Source organism: Eutrigla gurnardus, assembly GCF_963514095.1.
Source record: "Eutrigla gurnardus genome assembly, chromosome: 23".
NCBI classification, from domain to species: domain Eukaryota; kingdom Metazoa; phylum Chordata; class Actinopteri; order Perciformes; family Triglidae; genus Eutrigla; species Eutrigla gurnardus.
Window position 1 is genome coordinate 1,903,476 of NC_139934.1, and position 21,635 is coordinate 1,925,110.

The following is a 21,635-nucleotide window of genomic DNA, read 5'->3' on the forward strand; positions in this document are numbered from 1 at the left end:
ATCCATCACTCTTCTGTCACTCTTACCTCACTCTTCTGTCACTCATCCATCACTCTTACCTCACTCTTCTGTCACTCATCCATCATTCATCCATCACTCTTCTGTCACTCTTACCTCATTCATCCATCACTCTTACCTTACTCTTCTGTCACTCATCCATCACTCTTCTGTCACCTACCTCACTCATCCATCACTCTTCTGTCACTCATCCATCACTCTTCTGTCACCTACCTCACTCATCCATCACTCTTCTGTCACTCATCCATCACTCTTCTGTCACCTACCTCACTCATCCATTACTCTTCTGTCACTCATCCATCACTCTTCTGTCACCTACCTCACTCATCCATCACTCTTCTGTCACTCATCCATCACTCTTCTGTCACCTACCTCACTCATCCATTACTCTTCTGTCACTCATCCATCACTCTTCTGTCACCTACCTCACTCATCCATCACTCTTCTGTCACCTACCTAACTCATCCATCACTCTTCTGTCACTCATCCATCACTCTTACCTCACTCTTCTGTCACTCATCCATCACTCTTCTATCACTCTTACCTCATTCATCCATCACTCTTACCTTACTCTTCTGTCACTCATCCATCACTCTTCTGTCACTCTTAACTCACTCATTCATCACTCTTCTGTCACTCTTACCTCACTCTTCTGTCACTCATCCATCACTCTTACCTCACTCTTCTGTCACTCATCCATCATTCATCCATCACTCTTCTGTCACTCTTACCTCATTCATCCATCACTCTTACCTTACTCTTCTGTCACTCATCCATCACTCTTCTGTCACTCATCCATCACTCTTCTGTCACCTACCTCACTCATCCATCACTCTTCTGTCACCTACCTCACTCATCCATCACTCTTCTGTCACTCATCCATCACTCTTCTGTCACCTACCTCACTCATCCGTCACTCTTCTGTCACATTCCTTCTTTACAAACGTGACAAATGTATTTTGTCTGGTGTTCTCAGTGATATTAAGTACTATATAAATCCTCGACTGTATCCGGCTTCAGTATGGACATCCCGGCTGCGGTAGGCGGGGCCTGATGTCCCGTCTGTCTCTGTTAACGAGGATCAGAGATCAGGACTGAATCTGATGCTGAGCAGTCTCACGTTCAGGGTCAGTCTCTTTATTCATTGTCACCGTTTCCGATCGTTTCTCTCGCCCTCCTTACGGTCTTTAACCAGAGTCAGGAACTGGCACTGATCCACCACGGAGTGTGTGTGTGTGTTTAACAGGCGTTTAATCGAACCCTGATAGTCTTAATTAGTGTGGAAGTGTCTCCGTCTGTCCCTCGAGGCTCATTATCCCTCTTAGTTTTCCTTCGGCGGGCGAGGAGGAAGACAGAGAGCGTGAAGGACATGGAAGAGGGAAAACCAAGCGACGGCTCCATCTGGTGGTGAGAAACAAAAACTGCACCCAACAGACTGAATTATTTTTTGAGGAGCTGCGACTGTTGTTTCGTAGCATTTTTGTTTCAAAACAGGATAAGCGGTAGACAATGGATGGATGGCTATTTCACTTAACGTGGCTCATAAAGCATTTGTACATTTTAATATTTCTAATGTTATTTATCGAGGAAACAAGCTCAGTGATCTTTCCCTTCTTGTCCTCCAGATAAAATTATATTTACACCACTTTTACTTGATTTATTTTCTCGTTATTTTCAGACCACCTTTAATTGACAGACAGGAGGCGGGGTCAATCCTTTAATGTTAAATGGGCTTCTTGTGTCTCGTCCCTCAAGTACAGCTGCGACCGCACATCAATAATTAATTAATAGTTACATTTTATCGTTTTAACTCTTAAAATAATTATTTAATAATCACATTACACAATAATCAAGTGGCAGTTTGAAACCTAATTTTAATGATTTATTTTTTTTGTTGCTTCCTTCTTTCGCACACAAAAAAAATCAAATTATGTGCCCAAATATAAATATATATAAAAAATGATAAAAATCAGGACTGGTGAGTGAATTTTTATTTTGTCGTCGTTCCAGCCCGACAAAAAAAAAGAAGAAACAATTCACATTTAAAAATAATTAATTCAACTATGTTTCTTACAGCATCCAACAGCGTTATGAACTCGTCCACGCGGAGGAACGAGGTTTCATTTCATACCAACACTAGAAAATCAAACATTGACATCTCTCTTCGTTTCAGGCGTGTGCGAGTCTGGATGGGCGTCAATGGAGGCGTCCGGGTTCCACGGGCTCTCGACAGACCGGGGGGAAGACGTGATGCGATGGTCCGTCCGAGAGTTTTTTAGATGAGAGTCAACGGGGGGCTGTAAACCAACGGGGAGATTGTGTTCTGAGTAGGCGTCAACGGGGAACAGTGGGTTGGATCTGGGGTCGAAGTGGTTGCGAGGTTTTGAGTCGGTGCGGTGGAGAAGTTTTGCGTGGGAGTCAACGGTAGGATCGGACTGAGAACTGCAGTTTTTGTGCGACGTCAGGAAGGTGGCAGCGGCGGATAAGGCTGTGTGGTTCGAGTGTTCGTCAATGACGCGGCTAGAAGGATGGATGTTAGCAGGTGGCAAAGGACTTGTACGATGTAAATCAATGGGTGGCAGGCAACCGTAAGGCGATCTTTTCCCATGATTCACTATTGACGACGCCTTACTGTCCGTCAGTCCAGCTGCGCTCGAAGAGTGGAGGTCAACGGTAGATTTGGGACTTCTAGAATGCACTTCAAGGGGTGACAACCTCGGAGCTGTTGTTGGCACTGAGCTAACTCCACAACATAGCAAGTTCTCTCTCTTGCCGGATGAGTGGGAGTCAGCGGGCGAGGAGATATTCGGAGTCCTGGAATCAACGGATGAAACAAAAACGGGAGGTGATGGGTCGTTGCGGTCGACTCCTGAGAAAACATCACAACCACTGGAAGGATGGAGGTCAACGGGTGCAACCAGACAGGAATTTGGGCTTAGAGTCTTTTCCCTGCAACCTCTGGAGGTAGAGTCAGCATGAGCAGAGTTAAAATGAACGGGGGATACAGAATTCACAGGATGCAAGTCAATGGGTGCAGGTTTAAGACCAGAAGAAGCTACTTCTTTTGTTCTATCGCGGCTGGAATGCAACTTTGAATGGAAAGGTTTTGACTCCGGATATGACGAGCGATCGCCACTTGTGGAACTGTTTTCCCAAACAGAAGAAGAAGAATGGGAGTCAACGGGTTCTGAAATGCTGCTGGTAGAGGTCAGCCCTCCCATCAGTGCCAAAGCGCTGGTATAATGTCTCTTCAGTGTTGAAATGGGCGGGATGGCATGGTCGTCTTCAGGCAGCAAACGGGAGTCGATGGCGGGATTTGAACGGAAGTCAACGTGAGAATCTGCACCAAGTCCGCCGACAGAGGCGTGAGGCGAGTGCAGGTTAATGGGAGATATGGGTGACGGGTGTGGGCTCCCGGCATCTTTGTGTTTTAATGGCGGCGGCGTGTTTCTGTTGTAGGGCCGAACGGGACTGGCCTGTTTCAGGAGCGGAGGGACGTCCTTGCCCTCCTCTCTCACCTGGTGATCCTTCGGCTGCTCGCCGGGAGGCGGCGGCGGGCGGATGGCGGCGCGACTCGGCGATGAGTCGAAGCCTACAATGTTATTAGGGTACGAGTCGTGACCGACCTCGCAACGTTTTTTCCTGGCGTCGGGTGAGGAGGGTCTACGTTTGGGTGCAGCGATGCCCTTCAGGTCGTTGAGGATGGTTGCTAGGAGACGGCTGTCAGATGCCAGACTTGTCGTTGTGGGGTCGCCCCCTCCTCTTCTCTGATTGGCTGACTTTCTCATTCTCATTCTCATTAGTCCATCATCATCATCATCGTCGTCATCCGACCCCAGCAGCGGACTGCTCTCCCCCACGTTCTCCACCTCGTGATCGCTGTTGTCGACGGCGATGGGACCCGCCGGCTCCGCCTCCGACCCGTCGGACCCCCGGTCCAGGATGTCAACGGGAAGCTCGCCAATTTCCGCGTCCACGGCGCCGCCCATGCCGGAGGACGACTGCACCAATGGGAGCGGAGGGAGGTCGGAGAAGTCGACAGTCTGCTGGCTGCTGAGCGGACTGCTGCTGCCGCTGCTGTCGTTCTTGTTGCCGCCGCCGTCGTGGCTGCTGTCGCTGTCGAGGGTGATGATGACCGGCGGGCTGAGGGAGACACAGATTTAAATCATCACTTTTTTTTCTCTCTCACACAGTTTACAGACGGCGATCACGTGGCGGCGGCGTACCTGCTCTGTTGCGTCTTGCGGTGTCGTTTCCTGCGGCGTTTGCTTGCGGGCGACTGCGTGGCGTTGGCGGCGACGGTTCCCTCGTAGATGATCTCCACGCTGGGACTCCGGTCAGCTCGGCTCCTCTTATTGCTGCGGGACGGAAACAGGAAACAGCGAACTAATGACACTATGATCCTTCAAACGACATTACTGTTTCATTGTTGCGTTTGTTGGAAGTGGAAAGTGTTATCCTCTTTCTGTCGGTTTGAATTGAGCTACAAATCAGTGAGTTAAAAATGGCTGTTTTTCCAATCTGTCTGGCAGGAGAGAATAATTGATCGATGATTGTTGGAACGCTGGAAAGACGAACCGACAGTTTCAATCTTTCAATTTCATCTTTTCCAGTTTGATTGTGTTTTACAGTCGGCGAGGTTGAACTGGGAGCCTATTAATTGTTTGATTATTACGTTTAGAAATGATGCAGGACCCAAGGATCCCGGACTCTGAGAAACACGGGTCGGGTAAAAAAGAAACAGGAAGTGTCTCCTCACCTCTCTCCGACGTCCCTCCTCTGCCTCTCCCTCCTCCTCCCTCCATCTTTCCCCTTCCTCCTCCCCCCCTCCTTCTCCCTCCTCTTCGGCCTCCAGGTGGGATCCTTGTCGTCGCTGTCCAGGTGGCGGCTCTTGTACTTCCTCTTCCCCCCGGGCTTTTCCCCGTGGTGATTGGGCAAGAGCGAGGGCATCGCCGCCGCCGACAGCTGTGGTGAGAAGCAGAGGGGTGGGGAGGAGGAGGGTGAGGAGGAGGAGGAGCGGGAGGCCGAGGAGACGGAGGAGGTGAGGGGGGAGAGCTGGGAGCAGTGGTAGTCCCAGGTGGAGTCGGGCGGGCTGGGTGGCAGCGGCGAGCCGGACTCGACGCTGGTGTGAAGCGGCGATGGCGAGCGGGAGCGCTGACACATCATGGCGGGATAAATGGAGCGGTTGGGGTTGTACATGGTGCCGCTCTTCCTCAGCCGCTCGCCGCTCCTCTCCCGGCCTCTCCTCCTCTTCCTCCTCCTCTTCTCGCTGCCGGACTTCCCGTCGCCCGTCCAGCTCTCTCTCTCCTGCCGGCATTCGCTCGCCCCGGGCGTCGCCGGGCTGAGCGTGCACACGGACTTCCTGCTTCGTCCCGAGCTGCCCGACCACGAGCGAGCTCGGCGGCCGTCCGCCTCGCCGTCCTTCTCCTTCGGCCCGTCGTCCCGCTCGTGACCATAGGCGCCCGATGTGGAGGGAGGGATTGTGGGTAAGTAAGAGAGAGGGGGAGGGGGGGTGGCGCCGCAGGGGAGAGCAGGAAGTTTCTCCGCTGTGTCCTCCTTCTTCTTCTTCTCGTCCTCCTCTTCCTCGGTGTCGGAGGAGAGCTGCACCAGCTCAGGCGTCCGCTCCGCTATCGGCTTCTTGTACCCGACGATCAGACACTCCTCCTCCTCCCCTTGCCTCTCTCCTCCCTCCTCATTGGCCACCTCCTGCTGGGCGGAGCCGAACAACGGCGAAGCGAGTGAACAAGATGGCTCGGCGGTGGAGTAGGAGGGGCCCGGCGTCTCGTCGTCCCACGCCGACAGGCTGAGGCAGCTTCCCGATTGGAGGACGTCGACGTCGTGCACGCCCCCGGCCCTCGCCAGCAGCCGCTCCTCTGACCTTCCCTCCGCCGGCCGCTCCTCTTCCTCGCCCTCTGATATGGCGATGATGGAGCTGCTGTCGGTGGAGCTGCTCATCCCGTCCAGCTCCAGGGCGGCATCTGGCGGCTCGTACGCCGCCTGCGTGTCGTAGCTCTCCAGGCTGAGTGGCGAGCGGGCGAAACTGACCAGCTCATGCAGGAAGTGGTCGGTGCGCGCCAACAGGAAAGGCCGCAGCTCTTCTTCCACGGTGGGCGTGTCCTCCAGGCCGTGCCGGGCGAGCCGCGCCATGATGATGCGCTGGACGATGTCGACCAGCGAGCCGTGGGCGCCATAGAGCACCGTGAGCTCCCGCCGCAGCCATGGGCGGAGTCTGTTCAGGTGGGTGGGGTTCCGGCGGAAGCTCTCTGCTGTGATGTCACGCTGCTGCTGCCCCTGGTTACCGCTGACCCCGGCAACGCCGCGGACCCGTATGCTGCTCCGGTAAAGAGCACGGCGGAATGTTACTGTCTCTCTCTCCCGCAGCCGCCGCACAGTCCCGCCCCCTCGCTGCAGCCGCTGCCTCGCCAGCAGGCGAGTCATCAGCCGCCGCGACGCCCGGTCGTGTGGCGCCACCGGTGCCACCGCGCCGCTGAGTCCTGTCAACCCCTCAAATATCACGCCACGCTCCGCCAGATCGGCCCCTCGCCTCACCCGCTGCTCCTCCACGTCCTCCCCCTCCTCGCTGTCCTCGGCAACGACAGGAGAGACGGCGAGGTGGTGAGGAAGAGGAGGGAGCGTGAGAGGAGGCGAGTCCAGGTACCACTCCCACATCCCCGACCTCCTGCCTCTTCCTCCTCCCCTCTCCCTCCTCCGCCTCCTCGTCGTCGCCGCTGTCTCCCCGCTGTCCGTCCCCCGGTGCCGCCGCAGCATCAGCCTCATCTGGTGGTCGCTCCTCGCCGCCGAGGCCATCGCCGCCACCATCGCCACGGTGGCGGCGACGCTGCTGTTGGCGGGCGGCGGCCTCAGCGTGTACTCCTTGAAGTCGTCCTCGGCGCGCACCGAGTGCAGGATGGAGGCGAAGGGCTGCTTGCAGAGCGGACACTCCGCCTTGTTGTGCGACCACTCCTGGATGCACGGGAAGCAGAAGCGGTGCAGGCAGCGGTCCAGGTACGCCAGGTTGTTGAAGCGGTCCAGGCAGATCGGGCACTTGGAGTCGGGCGACGCCTCCTCCGCCGCCATCACCGCCCGCGCCGAGGCCGAGGAGGTGGGAGGGGGAGACGCGCTGGGGGCGGGAGCGGCAGCAGCAACAGACGTGGTCGAGGAGGCGTTGCTGGAGGTTTTCCTCCGGCTGCTGCTTCGACGGCTGCTCCTCTCCTCCTCTTCCTCCTCCTCCTCCTGATCTTCTCCTCCACCTGCGGCGGCCACGTTGTCACGCCGACGCACCCGCAGCTTCATCCGCGTGGGCGCCATCACCTGAAAACCACATAGATTCAGTCATTAATGTTATTAAAGCTGAACTGATGAATACTTCGTCATTGTGTCGCTGCACAATTTATGAGAGTCCCCAACTTTAAATATGTTAATTAACAAATACAACAACCTGGTTATAATACAGTTATAACATAGATACAGTCACGTGTCCATTGATGCCTCAGTTTGGACCTCTAGTCGGGGTTAGTGGTTCTCCTGACCGCATGCTATTGGCTCTGGTGTAGCAAAACAAGCTAAGCTAGTTTTCTAGATTTATACTCAATTATCTTTCGGGGGGGGGGGGTAGTATTTTTTTTTTTTTTGGGGGGGGGGGGGGGGGGGGCACCTTTGTCTCTTGACACAATAACAAACCATCAACAGAGAAGGAGACGACTACATTACAGCCATTCTCCTGGCTGCTACCAGGCTAGCATGCTAGCTCGGTTAGCATGTAGCTTACCGGCAGCTCCTTGTTTTAAAAAAACAACAACACGATCCTCTTTTGTTTTGTTTTGTTTTTTTTAATCCGACGACCGAACAAACATCATCGACACACACGTACACACACCCGGTGGACGTTCGACACCGGAAGCTCGGTGACTCTCTGTTAGCGTGCTAGCCTTTTAGCTTGCTAGCCTGTTTAGCGCTTAGCTAACCTCAGCAGCAGCCGAGGAAGAAGTGGACTCCCGAGGTCGCTCTGGGAGCTTCTCATCCGGGTTTTTTCTTCTCCTCCTCCGGGCGGAATTCCGCACCTTGAGCGGCATCCGCCTTTCCGCGAGAGAGAGAGGGGTTCCCGGTCCTCCGCTGCTCCGACCCCCCCGTTCACCACACCGAAAGTCCCGTTAAAAAATGACACATTTGTGTTCGGCTGTTGTCGTCGCCTTCAAACGGAAGCTAGCTTTACACACACAGCTGGAGAGAGAAAGATGCCGCGGTGGATGATGGGACATCGTTTTTTTTGTGTGTGTGACAAAGATCGTCAATAGCGAAGAAGAAGACTCGCAAAAAAAGCGAGGATCTCCAGATGTGCTGATGTTGAATTTCTGTTATAACACCCGTTTTGTTCAGTGGTTACAGTTGTTACTGTAACAGAGTATTTACTGTGTGGTATTAGTACTTTTACTGCAGTAGAGGATCTGAATACTTCCTCTCCACAACTGCTTTTCTGCTATATTCTGAATCATCCACAGAAAGTATAGAATTGTATTAACTAATGTTTTTTCACAATCTGTTGAACTGCATTGGAAAATTGGGCATTTATTATCCGGCTATCCTTATGACGTAAGTAGAACATAAACCTTTGACTTTGTCTCATAAAATATAACCTTCTCGCTAATTCGGCATAGAAATCATCATCATTCACTGTTTTTAAAAGAAAAAGTTTTCTCAGTGTGTATAATTGCATGTGTGCTAGTGGCACTCCAGCAGGTGGCGGTATTGCGCACAAACGTCGCTTGGCCACAAACTTCGGTTAATAAACAAAACGAAGAAGAATACAAACGAACGAAGGAAGCCGCTAAACTGTCACTGCTTCAGCGGGCTGAAAGAAGAAGATGGAACCCTTCAGCAGGCGGGACCTGGACGGGATCTACTCCCTGGTACGGTACCCACCGTGACGCCAACTCTGCTCAACGTTGTTCTCCGTTACCGGAAAGATACCCGGATGAGTTAGCAGCTAACAAGCAACCAGCTACCTAGCAACCAGCTAACTGGCAGCCAGCTAACAAGCAGGGTTGGAACGGGTGCTGGAAATCCTTGAAAACACTTTAATTTTAGTGTGGTGTTTTCAAGGTTTGGAAAGTGCTTGGATTTAGAATAAAGTGCTTGAAATGTGTGTTGTATGTGATGACATCTATGATAGAACAGAGACAAGAAGATCTCCATATTTGAGGGACTGAAAACAGCATTTTTGACATTTCTTTATGAAAAATGACTTTTGATGATGAAAATAGTTGGTGATTATATTTCTGTGGATCTGATCAGCACAGGTAAGTGATGATATATAATAACATGAGTTTGTCCATCCACGTGATGCTCCGTTGAACCTGAACGTCTCCGATGACCTCACAGTTTCTTCTTCTGGGTCTCTCAGGTGTTGCTGGCCGTGGTGGTCTTGTCCTGGTCCTATGTCATCTACGCCAGCAGGATCGCAGCTCATTGGCTGCTGGAGGAGAGGACCGCCCTCCTGCAGCAGCTCTGACAGCTCATTGGACGACCAGTACAGGTGAGCGTTTATCCACTAAACTACTCCATAGACTTGTTGTCTGAGTTGTCTCTATCTGACAGACCATTTAAACCCTCTTGTGGTTCAAACCTCTTCCAGACTGAGACGCTTGACCCGTCAGACCCGTAGAGACCTGTGGACTGGACCTCCTGGACCACGTTGTTAAAGACTCCTCAGTAGTGGACTGAACCTGGACCCCTAAACGCTCCCTGTCCGACTGGACCTGAAAGGATGTGATGGGAACCAAAGAACTGCACTGAGACTTGACGGACGTCTTCATCGTGACGACAGTCGAAGTCTTTCCTTCAGAAACATTCAGACTGACTGCAGCTGATTTCATCGTTTACGTGTTAATAAAAGTTATTTATTAAATCTGCAATAATAATCTAGAGCTGAAACAGTCAGTCCATTAATGTATACGTCAAACATCTTTGAAAGAAAAGTTTGCCAGTCTTTATGCTAAGCTAAACTAGCCGTTTCCTCCTGTGTACAGTCTTTATGCTAGGCTAAGTTAGCTGTTTACAGTCTTTATGCTCAGCTAAACTAGCTGTTCCCTGTTTACAGGCTCTATGCTATGCTTAACTAGCTGTTTCCAGGCTCTATGCTAAGCTAAGCTAGCTATTCCCTGTTTACAGGCTCTAAGCTAAGCTAGCTGTTCCCTGTTTACAGGCTCTATGCTACGCTTAACTAGCTGTTTCCAGGCTCTATGCTAAGCTAAGCTAGCTGTTCCCTGTTTCCAGGCTCTTTGCTAAGCTAAGCTAACCCGTTGCTGTCCAGATGTGAGCGTGACATCATTCTGTACGATAATAAAGTGTTTTTCAGTTTCATGTTGAGATATTATCTTCTACTCATGTTTATTATTCAGTGTAATATTTACAATTTGTTCTCCTCACTTTCATTATTAAAGACTTTTTTTCCACATCAGTTGTGTTCTGTGCTGTGATAGGCCGTTTACAGGCCAGACACGCAGCAGCCAATCAGATTACTTGTGAACAAAGAGCAGCGACGTGAATGGAAACACACAATGATGTATTCAGTAACCTGAAGCTCACACACACACACACACACACACCGTGTTCATAACCATGAGTGTTTGATGTGTGTGTGTGTGTGTGTGTGCTCAGATGTGTTAATTCCCCTCAACAGAATGGGTGGATGAGAGTGGGCGAGTGAGCTCAGTGGTGAATGGGGGAGAGAGAGAGCGGTGAGTACTCATTCTATTAAGAACACTTCAAACCGGCTCATCTGTAATTAAAAGACTCGCCGTGTTCGAGAAACCATCTGATCTATGTTCCTGTCAGGAATACCATATATATTTATATACTGTATATGTATTTATATTCCCAGAGTATTCCATCCATTAATGTTAGTTTGTTTCCTTCCTGTTGATCCAGGAATGACAAACATTTAAAACATACGATGTGAGAGAACAACTCCAATACTCTTATATATACTTTTATTTTTCCTCCTTTAGACGTAAAAAATATATTCATCAATAAATACTTCAGTGTCTAACGTAAAGTAAATAAACAGATATCCCATCTACACATATACACAGATAATTATACACATCTGATACCTTCAAATAATAAGTAAATAGTATTTAATGATAACTAAGTAAATACATGATAATGCTTACTTTCTGCTGAGACTATATTTTTTATTTGATTTGGATTTCTCGGTGTCAAAACTATGATGTGCGGAAATATTAAATCAAATTATTTAAGGAGGATGTTTCTGAACAAATCAGCTGGTTTGGTTTTAATTCAAACACTCAAGCGAGCTGCCTTTTGCAGCTGTGCCTCTATTCAACCACTCATGCAGATGAGCCCATAACACACACACACACACACACACGCACGCAAACACACACACACACACACACACACACACACACACACACACACTTTGCACTCTAGATACGTAACATCACAAAGGTAACGTCATTTTATTTTTAGTTTTCATGACTTATGGGGACATTACGTTGACTTGCATTGACTTCCCTGGAGACCGACCTCCATCGTTACCATGGTTACTTCATCCAAAAATTATTCACGACAAGTAATTCTTCCTGTTTTTTCCTCTAAAAGAAAAGGTGAGTCCCCAAAACGTCCCTCGAATCAGATCCATGTCCCCACAAGGCCAGTAAAACAAGCATACACACACTCTGTAAATCACATAAAGAAGGCAAATAAATATTAAATTACAAAAATCTATGGAAGCCTGGAGCGGCCATGTTGGCTTATATATTTTTAGAATTGAGATATTTTTACATGTTTAAATTATTTGTTTAGATATTAACTGAAGAAAGTTTTTACATTTTAGATATTTTTTGACATTTTTAGTTATTTTTTAAATATTTTTCAGGTATTTAATTTTTTTAGATACATTTAGATCTTTTTATAGATCTTTAGAAATAGATATATTTAGATATTTCAGGTATTTTTTTAATCTTTAAAATGATGTCTGTCAGACTTTTAGTGATAATGAGATATATAATCACCATATTGGGTATAGTTGAATATCGTTCTGTTTTCTGAATAATCAGCCAGAGAAGTCCAACAAACTCTTCTTCCTTCTGTTGTCGTCTCTTCAAGTCTTCCATCTGCTCAACGCCTCACATGAATATTCATAAACGCAGCGCTGCCAGCAGAGATGTTAATGAGTTTGAATGATCTGAAAACATTCATCAGCCGGAGAACCTCCTTATTTCACACAGAATCCCTTTATTCAGAGTTCTGCCTAAAACCAGCAACATGCATGTTATGTTTTAAATCTGGGTGAAAGGAGGAAACACGTTGTTCTACAACGTCAGACTTAAACACACAATAAAACATTTAGTTAGAACAGAAACACAGAGGAACCGACATGAAATCAAACAGAGAGAAGAATTCACATCCTTTACTTAAGTAGAAGTACTAATACCACATTGTGAAAAAACTCATTACAAATAAAAGTTCTCTATTCAAAATCCAACAAGGTACTTAATGTAAAATGTACTAAAAGTATTAATTATGCAAAAGTATTCATGATTTTATATATATATATATATATATATATATATATATATATATATAAATGGTTTTCTAGAAAGCACTTTCTGTATAAATAAAACACTCAAACTATTTGCTTCACTGGAACAATTAGAAACATAATTAAACATCCGAAGACCCAGAGGAGGTCTCTGGGGGATCAGGCCGGATCCAGCAGAACGTCGTGGTTCAGAAAGCCCGGCATGGACGAGTACAGCGCCCGTTCTTCCTCCGCCTCCGTCTCCACGGCGACGTGTTTGGTCGCCTTGGCGTCGGGGTCCTTGAAGACGACAGACGTCTTCTTCCCGTCCAACCAGTAGGTCACCATGTCCCCTTTGCCCTGTTAGAGATGGACCGGTCCAGAGTGTTACCGGGCAGCTCCTAGTACTCCCAGTGCTCCCAGTACTCCCAGTGCTGACTGTGGTGAGCAGCTTACCTTGACCTGCATCATCCCTCTGCACTCTAACAGGTAGCCGCCGATCTCCTCCAGCAGGTAGAACGCACTGGAGCTGCACTGAATCTTCAGCGCTGCAACGATACCTCAGTAAAAGTACTAATACCACAGGAAAAGTACTAATACCACAGCAGAACTACTAATACCACAGGAAAAGTACTAATACCACAGCAGAACTACTAATACCACAGGAAAAGTACTAATACCACAGCAGAACTACTAATACCACAGTGGAAATACTCTGATAAAGGTCCTGCATTCAAAATATTCAGTAAAAGTAGAAAAGGTTTCTACCACTAATGTGGTGTGTGTGTGTGTGTGTGTGTGTGTGTGTGTGTGTGTGTGTGTGTGTGTGTGTGTGTGTGTGTGTGTGTGTGTGTGTGTGTGTGTGTGTGTGTGTGTGTGTGTATATGTGTGTGTGTGTATATGTGTGTGTGTGTGTGTGTGTGTGTGTGTATATGTGTGTGTGTGTATATGTGTGTGTGTGTGTGTGTGTGTTACCCAGACTGGTGGACTCCATCCTGGACGCCGTGTTCACCGTGTCTCCGAACAGACAGTAACGAGGCATCTTGGTCCCGACGACGCCAGCGACCACCGGACCTACGGAGACGTTAGTTCATAAGAACGTGTGTGTGTGTGTGTGTGTATGTGAGTGAGTGAGTGAGTGAGTGAGTGAGTGTGTTTGTTTACCAGAGTGTATCCCGGCTCGTATCTGCAGCTGTGTGTTGGGTTTGTGGGGGATCCTGAAGGTGCGACAGACCGCCACCAGGTCCAGACCCATGCTGGCGATCTCGGCGGCGTGCAGGATCCCGTTCTCCTGGGGAATGCCGGACACCACCATGTCTACGCCGCCACGGGGCCCACAACAACATTTGAGGAACGTTAGTGACGGGGATCAGGTATCCCACGGTTACGGTGTGTTCGTGTCACTCACAGGCGTCTCCGATGGTTTCCACCTTGTAGACGTCGTAGTTGTCGATGATGTCATCGAAGGTCGTGTAGAGCTTGTTGAGGAAGTCGACGACCTGGTACGGAGTGCTGCTGCTCGACAGCTGTGTGAAGCCCACGATGTCGCTGTGCACACACACACACACACACACACACACGCACTTTCTTACTGAATATTTCCACTACTAGTGTCTTTCACTACTAATGTGCTTTCTTGCTACATCCTTCCACAAAAAATACACTTTCTTACTACATATTTCCACCAAAAACACACTTTCTTACTACATATTTCCACTACTAGTGCCATTCTTACCTTTCACTACTAAAAAGCACTTTCTTGCTACTTCCTTCCACCACAAACACACTTTCTTACTACACCGTTGAGCCTGCCGGCCCGTCCCGTCTGTCCTACCTGAAGAAGACGGTGGCGCTGACGTAGCTCTGCGCCTGCATGGGTTTCCCCTGCCGCAGGTCGTCCGCTACCTGTTTAGGAAGCATACCTGTAACAGACACGCAAACACATAAACAGGAAGTTTCCTCACAAACATCACGATGTATGAATATGATTATGATCTGCCTTTTTCTACGAACTGTGCTGAATCGAGAAAGATTGAGAAAAGATTTGATTTTTAATTGTAAAGACGGCAACTACGTTTTTTTGGAGCGCTGCTGTATAAAGAACTGCATCATCTGCATATGTAGAAATCTTTACCATTAATATTATTAACATGTAAGTTATTTTTAACTTCTGAGTGGGACTGAAACAACACGAGTAACCAAACTGGCTGATGGACAGGTGATGGACAGGTGGTGGACAGGTGGTGGACAGGTAGTGGACAGGTGGTGGACAGGTGATGGACAGGTGATGGACAGGTGGTGGACAGGTGATGGACAGGTAGTGGACAGGTGATGGACAGGTGGTGGACAGGTGGTGGACAGGTGATGGACAGGTGGTTGACAGGTGATGGACAGGTGGTGGACAGGTGGTGGACAGGTGATGGACAGGTGGTGGACAGGTGATGGACAGGTGGTGGACAGGTGATGGACAGGTGATGGACAGGTGGTAGACAGGTGATGGACAGGTGGTGGGCAGGTGGTGGACAGGTGATGGACAGGTAGTGGACAGGTGGTGGACAGGTGGTGGACAGGTGATGGACAGGTGATGGACAGGATGTGGACAGGTGATGGACAGGTGGTGGACAGGTGGTGGACAGGTGATGGACAGGTGGTGGACAGGTGATGGACAGGTAGTGGACAGGTGGTGGACAGGTGATGGACAGGTGGTGGACAGGTGGTGGACAGGTGATGGACAGGTGGTGGACAGGTGATGGACAGGTGGTGGACAGGTGGTGGACAGGTGATGGACAGGTGATGGACAGGTGGTAGACAGGTGATGGACAGGTGGTGGACAGGTGGTGGACAGGTGATGGACAGGTAGTGGACAGGTGATGGACAGGTGGTGGACAGGTGGTGGACAGGTGATGGACAGGTGATGGACAGGTGGTGGACAGGTGGTGGACAGGTGGTGGACAGGTAGTGGACAGGTGGTGGACAGGTGATGGACAGGTAGTGGACAGGTGATGGACAGGTGATGGACAGGTAGTGGACAGGTGATGGACAGGTAGTGGACAGGTGGTGGACAGGTGGTGGACAGGTGGTGAACAGGTGATGAACAGGTGGTGGACAGGTGGTGGACAGGTAGTGGACAGGTGATGGACAGGTAGTGGACAGGTGATGGACAGGTAGTGGACAGGTGGTGGACAGGTGGTGGACAGGTGATGGACAGGTGGTGGACAGGTGGTGGACAGGTGATGAACAGGTGGTGGACAGGTGGTGGACAGGTGATGATCAGGTGATGGACAGGTGATGAACAGGTGGTGGACAGGTAGTGGACAGGTGGTGGACAGGTGATGGACAGGTGATGGACAGGTAGTGGACAGGTGGTGGACAGGTGATGGACAGGTGGTGGACAGGTGATGGACAGGTGGTGGACAGGTGATGATCAGGTGATGATCAGGTGATGAACAGGTGATGGACAGGTGATGGACAGGTGATGGACAGGTGGTGGACAGGTGATGGACAGGTGATGGACAGGTGATGGACAGGTGGTGGACAGGTGATGGACAGGTGGTGGACAGGTGATGGACAGGTGGTGGACAGGTGGTGGACAGGTGTGTATGTCCCTACTGTAAAGCAGCCTGTCTGTTTTCTGTTTCTCGTGCATCAGATCCTGAGTCCGCTCGGCCACCAGCACCTCCAGGTGTTTGCTGTACTTCTCCATCTGAAACACACGGTTATATATATATACACATATACACATATATACACACATATATATATATATATATATATATATATATATATATATATATATATATATATATATATATATATATATATATATATATATATAATACAGTGAATCTGTATTCTTGTGTGTGGGACGCAGGTTGTTACCAGGTTCATCATCATGTCCACGGGGCTGACTTTGATCGGGTTGATCCGGTGAACAAACTTCCTGATTTGTTCGAAGGTGGGGCGGTGGGCGGGGTTATGTGAGCGACATCGCCGGATCAGCTACGGAAACACATGCAGGACAAAAAGACGACCAAGGTAAGAGATTTTTTATTGTAAAAAAAGAAAAAAAAGAAGTAACATATACACTTTACATACCATTTAAAAGAGTTATAATTTACTGCTTTCAAAGCAAATATGCAACCAATCAAATGCAAGCTCAAAAATCAAAACTACGATAAAAGGTTAAAATGCGATAATGGTACTCACCTCCACGTAGTCGGCAGGACAGGGGCAGGTGCTGTCGGCTTTACTGGAGATCAGCTCTGGTAGAGGAGGACACCACGCACTCTCCAGACTAGACTCTGCCTGCAACGTATTTACATATTCTTATGTATTTGTCCTGAGCGAGGAGATCAGTATCATATCTCATAAGTAACCAATCTTACTGTGACTTACTGGGACGGGGTCGCTGCGAGTGGCGATCTCCAGCAGAATGATGGAGTAACTGGGAAAACATACAGAGGTTATCATTTAGGGTTGGGTTAGGTTTAGGTTTAGGGTTGTTGCTAGGGTTAGGGTTGGGGCTGGACTCTGGACTAATGTGAGCTACTATCGTCGTTTACCCGAACACGTCTCCAGCCAGCGTCGGCTCCATGTTAGAGTTGTGAAACTCGGGCGGCATGTAAACCTCCTGGAGTCTCTGCTGATAGGTGGACAGAGGCTCCACGCCATCGTCACGGCGATATGTCCTCAACCCGTAATCTGACAGGAAATACAATCAGTATCCAATCAGTGTCCGGGATCTTTTTTTAATCTGCTGTAATCAGCCTTGTTCTACATTCTCTTTAAAAAAATGGGACAATGTGAACATTTCATGTCACGATTATCACAGCCAAAATTATTTATGATATTTACCCGATTATCATCAAAAATATGCTTCAAACACTTAATATAACACCTGTTATCTTGCAGACCCAGCGGTCGTCCAACACACAGTTCAAAGACTTGAGTCGGCCGTGACAGACCCGGTGTTGGTGCAGGTATGACATCGCTCTGGCGATGTCGGTGGCAAACGAAAACCTGGAGTGTGTAAAACTGACAGTTATTTATTTATTTATTTATGCTTCCTTGTTGAAGTGATGACGACAAAAAAATAATAAAACACGGTGAAATAATAGAACCTGAAGCCCCAGTTCAGCGGGATCTCCTCGTTAAGAAGGACGTCGTTAAGGCTTCCTTTTGGGCAGTATTCTGTCACTATGGCAACGTTGGGCACCTCAACACACCCGCCGATAAACTTGCACAGGTTGGGGTGATCGAACTCCCTGGAGAGAACGACAGAGAGAGAGAGAGAGAGTCAAAACGCGATATTTGAAATCCCAGCGTCGTTTTAGATGAGGAAGGATGGCGAGCGTGTGCGTCACCTGACTTGTTTGACTTCCTGTCTGATGGTTTTGGACAGAGAGAAAGTCTTCGTTTGAATCCTCTTGATGGCCACCGTCCTGCCGTCGCTGGAGAAGAAAAATATTATTTATTTATATTGTAATTATTATTACGTTTTTTTGCAAGTACACCAAAAACATGATAGGACCCAAAATGGAGCCTTGAGGAACCCCACAGGTGAGAAGGGCATTGGTTGAAGAGACACGTCAGATTTAGATCATTTGCGTCTTTTTTCCCAGCAGCGGTGGACTAGTTGGACTGATTCAGGTTTAAGTAAACGGACAGGTAGAGCAGGTGAGCGTACTAGATGCCGGTGCAGGTGAACAAGGTTCTCCGGTTCCCCGGTTGTCCCGTGTAGCAGCTGAGAGCCGTCACACAGCTGGTGTTGCTGTCGCTGTTTCCCACCGGGATGCTCATGATGCTGCCCATCGTCATACGAGCCTCCTGGTCTGTGGAGACAAAGAGAGAAAGGTGGTGGTGGTAGTGGGGGGGGCAACTTACTGCCACCCGGACCCACTCTGGACCTGTACAGGCAAGTTTGAGCCAGTCTAAGTCCGGGACCTATTCAGACCGGATGACTTCCAGATCTGTTTCAGTGCACAGGGCTGGTACGGGTGCTGGAAGTCCTTGAAAAAAAACTTGAGTTTTAGTGTGTTGTTTTCAAGGTTTGAAAAGTGCTTGGAATAAAGGTCTTGAAATGTGTGTTGTATGTGATGACATCTATGATAGAACAGAGAAAAGAAGATCTCCATATTTGAGGGACTGAAAACAGCATTTTCTGACATTTCTTTATGAAAAATGACTTTTGATGATGAACAGATGATGAAGATAGTTGGTGATTATATTTCTGTGGATCTGTTAGTGGAATTAGTTTTCCTTTCATTTGTGGTCCTTCTGTAAAAAGCTGTCTCCAAACATCATGTTGGTTGTTTAGAGGACAATAACATCTCATTTAATGTGATGAACAAGTGAGAGAATAAGTAGACTGAATACTGACCATTGGATTGATACAAATATGGAGTTTACCACAGCTGGAAGGGGCTGGAAAAGCATGGACATGCACCTGGAAATGCTTGGAAAGTGCTTGAATGTGAGTTTGGAGAAGGTGGAGGAACCCGGAGTACCTTGTTTGATCTTGGCGAAGTCGATGATCCAGCTCTCGTCCCACAGAAACCTCTGTTTCTGGTACCGCAGCCACTACAGGGACACATTCAGGGATTGTTACTGTGTTATTTGTGATTTTCCAGCGTTTGCCAGGATGTTGAGGTGGCGGTCTCACCACGGCGGTCAGCGTGATGCAGAGGCAGAGCAGGCTGAGCGGCAGGCCGATGGCCAGCTTGGTGGTCGGGGTCATGGGGCATTCGCCGCAGTCGGCTGGACAGCTGGAACAAAGCTCCGCCTCCTCACAGACGCCATCGCCGCACACTTAGAGGGGAGAGAAGAGAGACTACCGTGATGTGGGTACCCAGAGATAATGGTCTCTCATACTGATGGGGTCCACGTAGACCACCTACCGACAGCCGGCTGCACGGTGCTCTTGGCCTCGAGGGCGACCTGCATGCGACCGACTCGTATGTGGGCGATGAGCGAGGTCAAGCCGGCGTGGACCAGCACCACCTGCAGGGGCGGAGTTTAATGTGAAAGCAGCTATTTCCAGCCTGGAGGGGGAATCGGGACCGGACACGTGGTCCTGTTACCTTGGCGGTCCAGTTGGTCTGGGTCATCTTCCCCGAGGTGGAGATGGTGTGAGTGAAGATCTTCCCATCGTCGGGGATCCAGGGACCACAGATGCTCTCCGTCTGAAAGTTGGTTGATTTCATTTCTAAATAAATACTAACCTGCTAGTGATGAAAATATGCCGAATTTTAAAATACATGCGCTACGTACATAAATCTTTAATAAATTACATTTGAGCCTCTTGTATTTTAGAAAAGGCGTGTTTCTTATCAATTATTGATTTTAAAAAATACATTCAAAATAAGAGAAGAAGCTAACAGACCAGATTTCATTGCTTCTATTGGTGATTTAAATAATTAAAAGTGTGCTTTAATCTGTTATCCGTCCATTAGCATTAGCTTAGCATTAGCTTAGCATTAGCATTAGCATCACCATGTGTCCCAGTGGGCAGGAGTGGATGTTGGCGTGGTGAATGCAGCAGTTTTCTCCGTCGGCGTCGTTCCAGTTGGCCGGACAGTCGAGTTGTTCGCAAAACCTCCGAGCCGCGTCAGCGTTTATTATGGAGCTGAAAACACACACACACCGGTTCAGACCAGGACGAGGTCTCGGGTTCGGGTCCCAGTAGAGTGTAGCTTTGGTTTTATGTATTGACCTGTGTGTGAAGACGTGGTTCTGGACGGCCCAGCGGTAGAACGAGTCTCTGGCCGTCACCGAGTACGTGACGGTGAAGACATCGCCGCTCTTCACCGTCTCTGGAGGACGGACCAGCCAGGCCATCTCCAGACCTGGGCGAGAGACAACAGAGAAAGAGAGAGAGAGAGAGAGAGACCAACATTACGGGTCAGAGTTCAAATCGGCCGACAGTTCAAGGGTCTCTAAATACTGTTGTATAAAAACACAAATATATAGTTTCATCAGTAATTCACTGTCGTTTTTTATCCAACAAACAGGAGGAAACAGTTGGGGACTACTTTCAGCGGCGGATGGATCCACATTTGGTGAGTATACATTTCTGTGTGGGGTTGAGTGGAAATGAACTACAGGGTGTAGGAACATGAGTGTGAGCCACACGAGGATTCAGCATCTGTTCACCAGACTCCATTAGGAAACCTGCCTTTTTAAAGTGTTAACCTTCACGTAGGAGCGTAACCTTTAATCGTGACCACATATAATAAAGTCTCCTCTCTGATTCGGTTCTCACCTCCACAGTCCATCATGTTGTATTCGTTGGGTTGGTCCAGAGGCCAGCAGTCGTACTCGCTGTTGTCCAGGTCGTGCCAGCAGCACGTCGGACCGACGCCACAAACAAACACCTGGAAACAAAGAACCGCTGACTCATGATCCAGCTCCAACAGGATCGCACACAAACTCTGGACTTCATCCCGACTCTGACCAGTGTTATAAGAATTCAGCAATAAAGAAAGGAGAGGGAGCTACTAAGATGCATTTCAAGTATTTTAAATCACATTTAATGTTTTCAGGGTCCAAAAATAAAATAAAGCAAACATGCGGATTCACAAAAAAAAAGGTAACACTGAGCAGGATTTTTAAAATCAGAATCCCTGGAGTTATTTTTTATTTCTAGACTCAAGCAGAAATAATCCCCCACACATTAATTTCCCTTCAGATTACAATTAAATCAGTGTTCATGTGATGGTTTAAACAAATAAAAAACAGCCAGTTCATCACAGTCAAGATCATTTGTGTTAAATCACAGCTTATCTGATCGTTAAGGTCCCACTTTTAATTGATTAACGAGCCGTCTTACCCAGAGGAGAAACCAAAATCTGTTCTTCATGCTGCTGCTGATGGACAGACAGGTAGACAGAGAGACAGGTAGACAGAGAGACAGACGGGAGACAGGGAGACATCTGCTGCCTCTGAGTCCAGGACAGTGATGAGAAGAGGGGAGGATGTGGTCGAGAGAGGTAGACGACACTAGAGAGAGACTGACGGTGATCTTCACTGCCCTCTGGTGGTCAAAGGTTGTTACCACACTGATATCTTTTTTAAT

At 48.5% G+C, this 21,635-nt stretch overlaps 2 protein-coding genes and 1 long non-coding RNA gene across 3 annotated transcripts; 1 reads left to right on the forward strand and 2 right to left on the reverse strand.

Annotated features, from left to right (window-relative positions):
* Nucleotides 1-1,881: 1,881 nt before the first annotated feature.
* Nucleotides 1,882-8,258, reverse strand: LOC311008805 (uncharacterized protein). Its single transcript, XM_084002706.1, has 4 exons — nucleotides 7,983-8,258; nucleotides 4,778-7,329; nucleotides 4,245-4,376; nucleotides 1,882-4,161 (listed from the first exon to the last, which is right to left on the reverse strand). The coding sequence occupies exons 1-4, from the start codon at nucleotides 8,088-8,090 to the stop codon at nucleotides 2,163-2,165; spliced, it is 4,791 nt and encodes a 1,596-aa protein (XP_083858832.1). The 5' UTR covers nucleotides 8,091-8,258; the 3' UTR covers nucleotides 1,882-2,162.
* Nucleotides 8,259-8,578: 320 nt separating this feature from the next.
* Nucleotides 8,579-10,460, forward strand: LOC311008849. The gene is made up of 4 exons (XR_014596572.1): nucleotides 8,579-8,607; nucleotides 8,741-8,924; nucleotides 9,419-9,550; nucleotides 9,650-10,460. It is a non-coding gene; the product is annotated as an uncharacterized lncRNA (long non-coding RNA).
* Nucleotides 10,461-12,651: 2,191 nt separating this feature from the next.
* LOC311008848 (atrial natriuretic peptide receptor 1) lies at nucleotides 12,652-21,587 on the reverse strand. Its single transcript, XM_084002773.1, has 23 exons — nucleotides 21,390-21,587; nucleotides 20,823-20,934; nucleotides 20,274-20,406; nucleotides 20,054-20,186; nucleotides 19,642-19,743; nucleotides 19,459-19,561; nucleotides 19,224-19,369; nucleotides 19,069-19,141; nucleotides 18,249-18,393; nucleotides 17,926-18,012; nucleotides 17,683-17,826; nucleotides 17,460-17,581; nucleotides 17,125-17,263; nucleotides 16,958-17,006; nucleotides 16,769-16,867; nucleotides 16,442-16,561; nucleotides 16,172-16,265; nucleotides 14,397-14,484; nucleotides 13,971-14,110; nucleotides 13,727-13,879; nucleotides 13,538-13,636; nucleotides 13,019-13,110; nucleotides 12,652-12,922 (listed from the first exon to the last, which is right to left on the reverse strand). Exons 1-23 carry the CDS (start codon nucleotides 21,417-21,419, stop codon nucleotides 12,743-12,745), a joined length of 2,583 nt encoding a protein of 860 aa, XP_083858899.1. The 5' UTR covers nucleotides 21,420-21,587; the 3' UTR covers nucleotides 12,652-12,742.
* Between the last annotated feature and the right edge of the window lie 48 nt (nucleotides 21,588-21,635).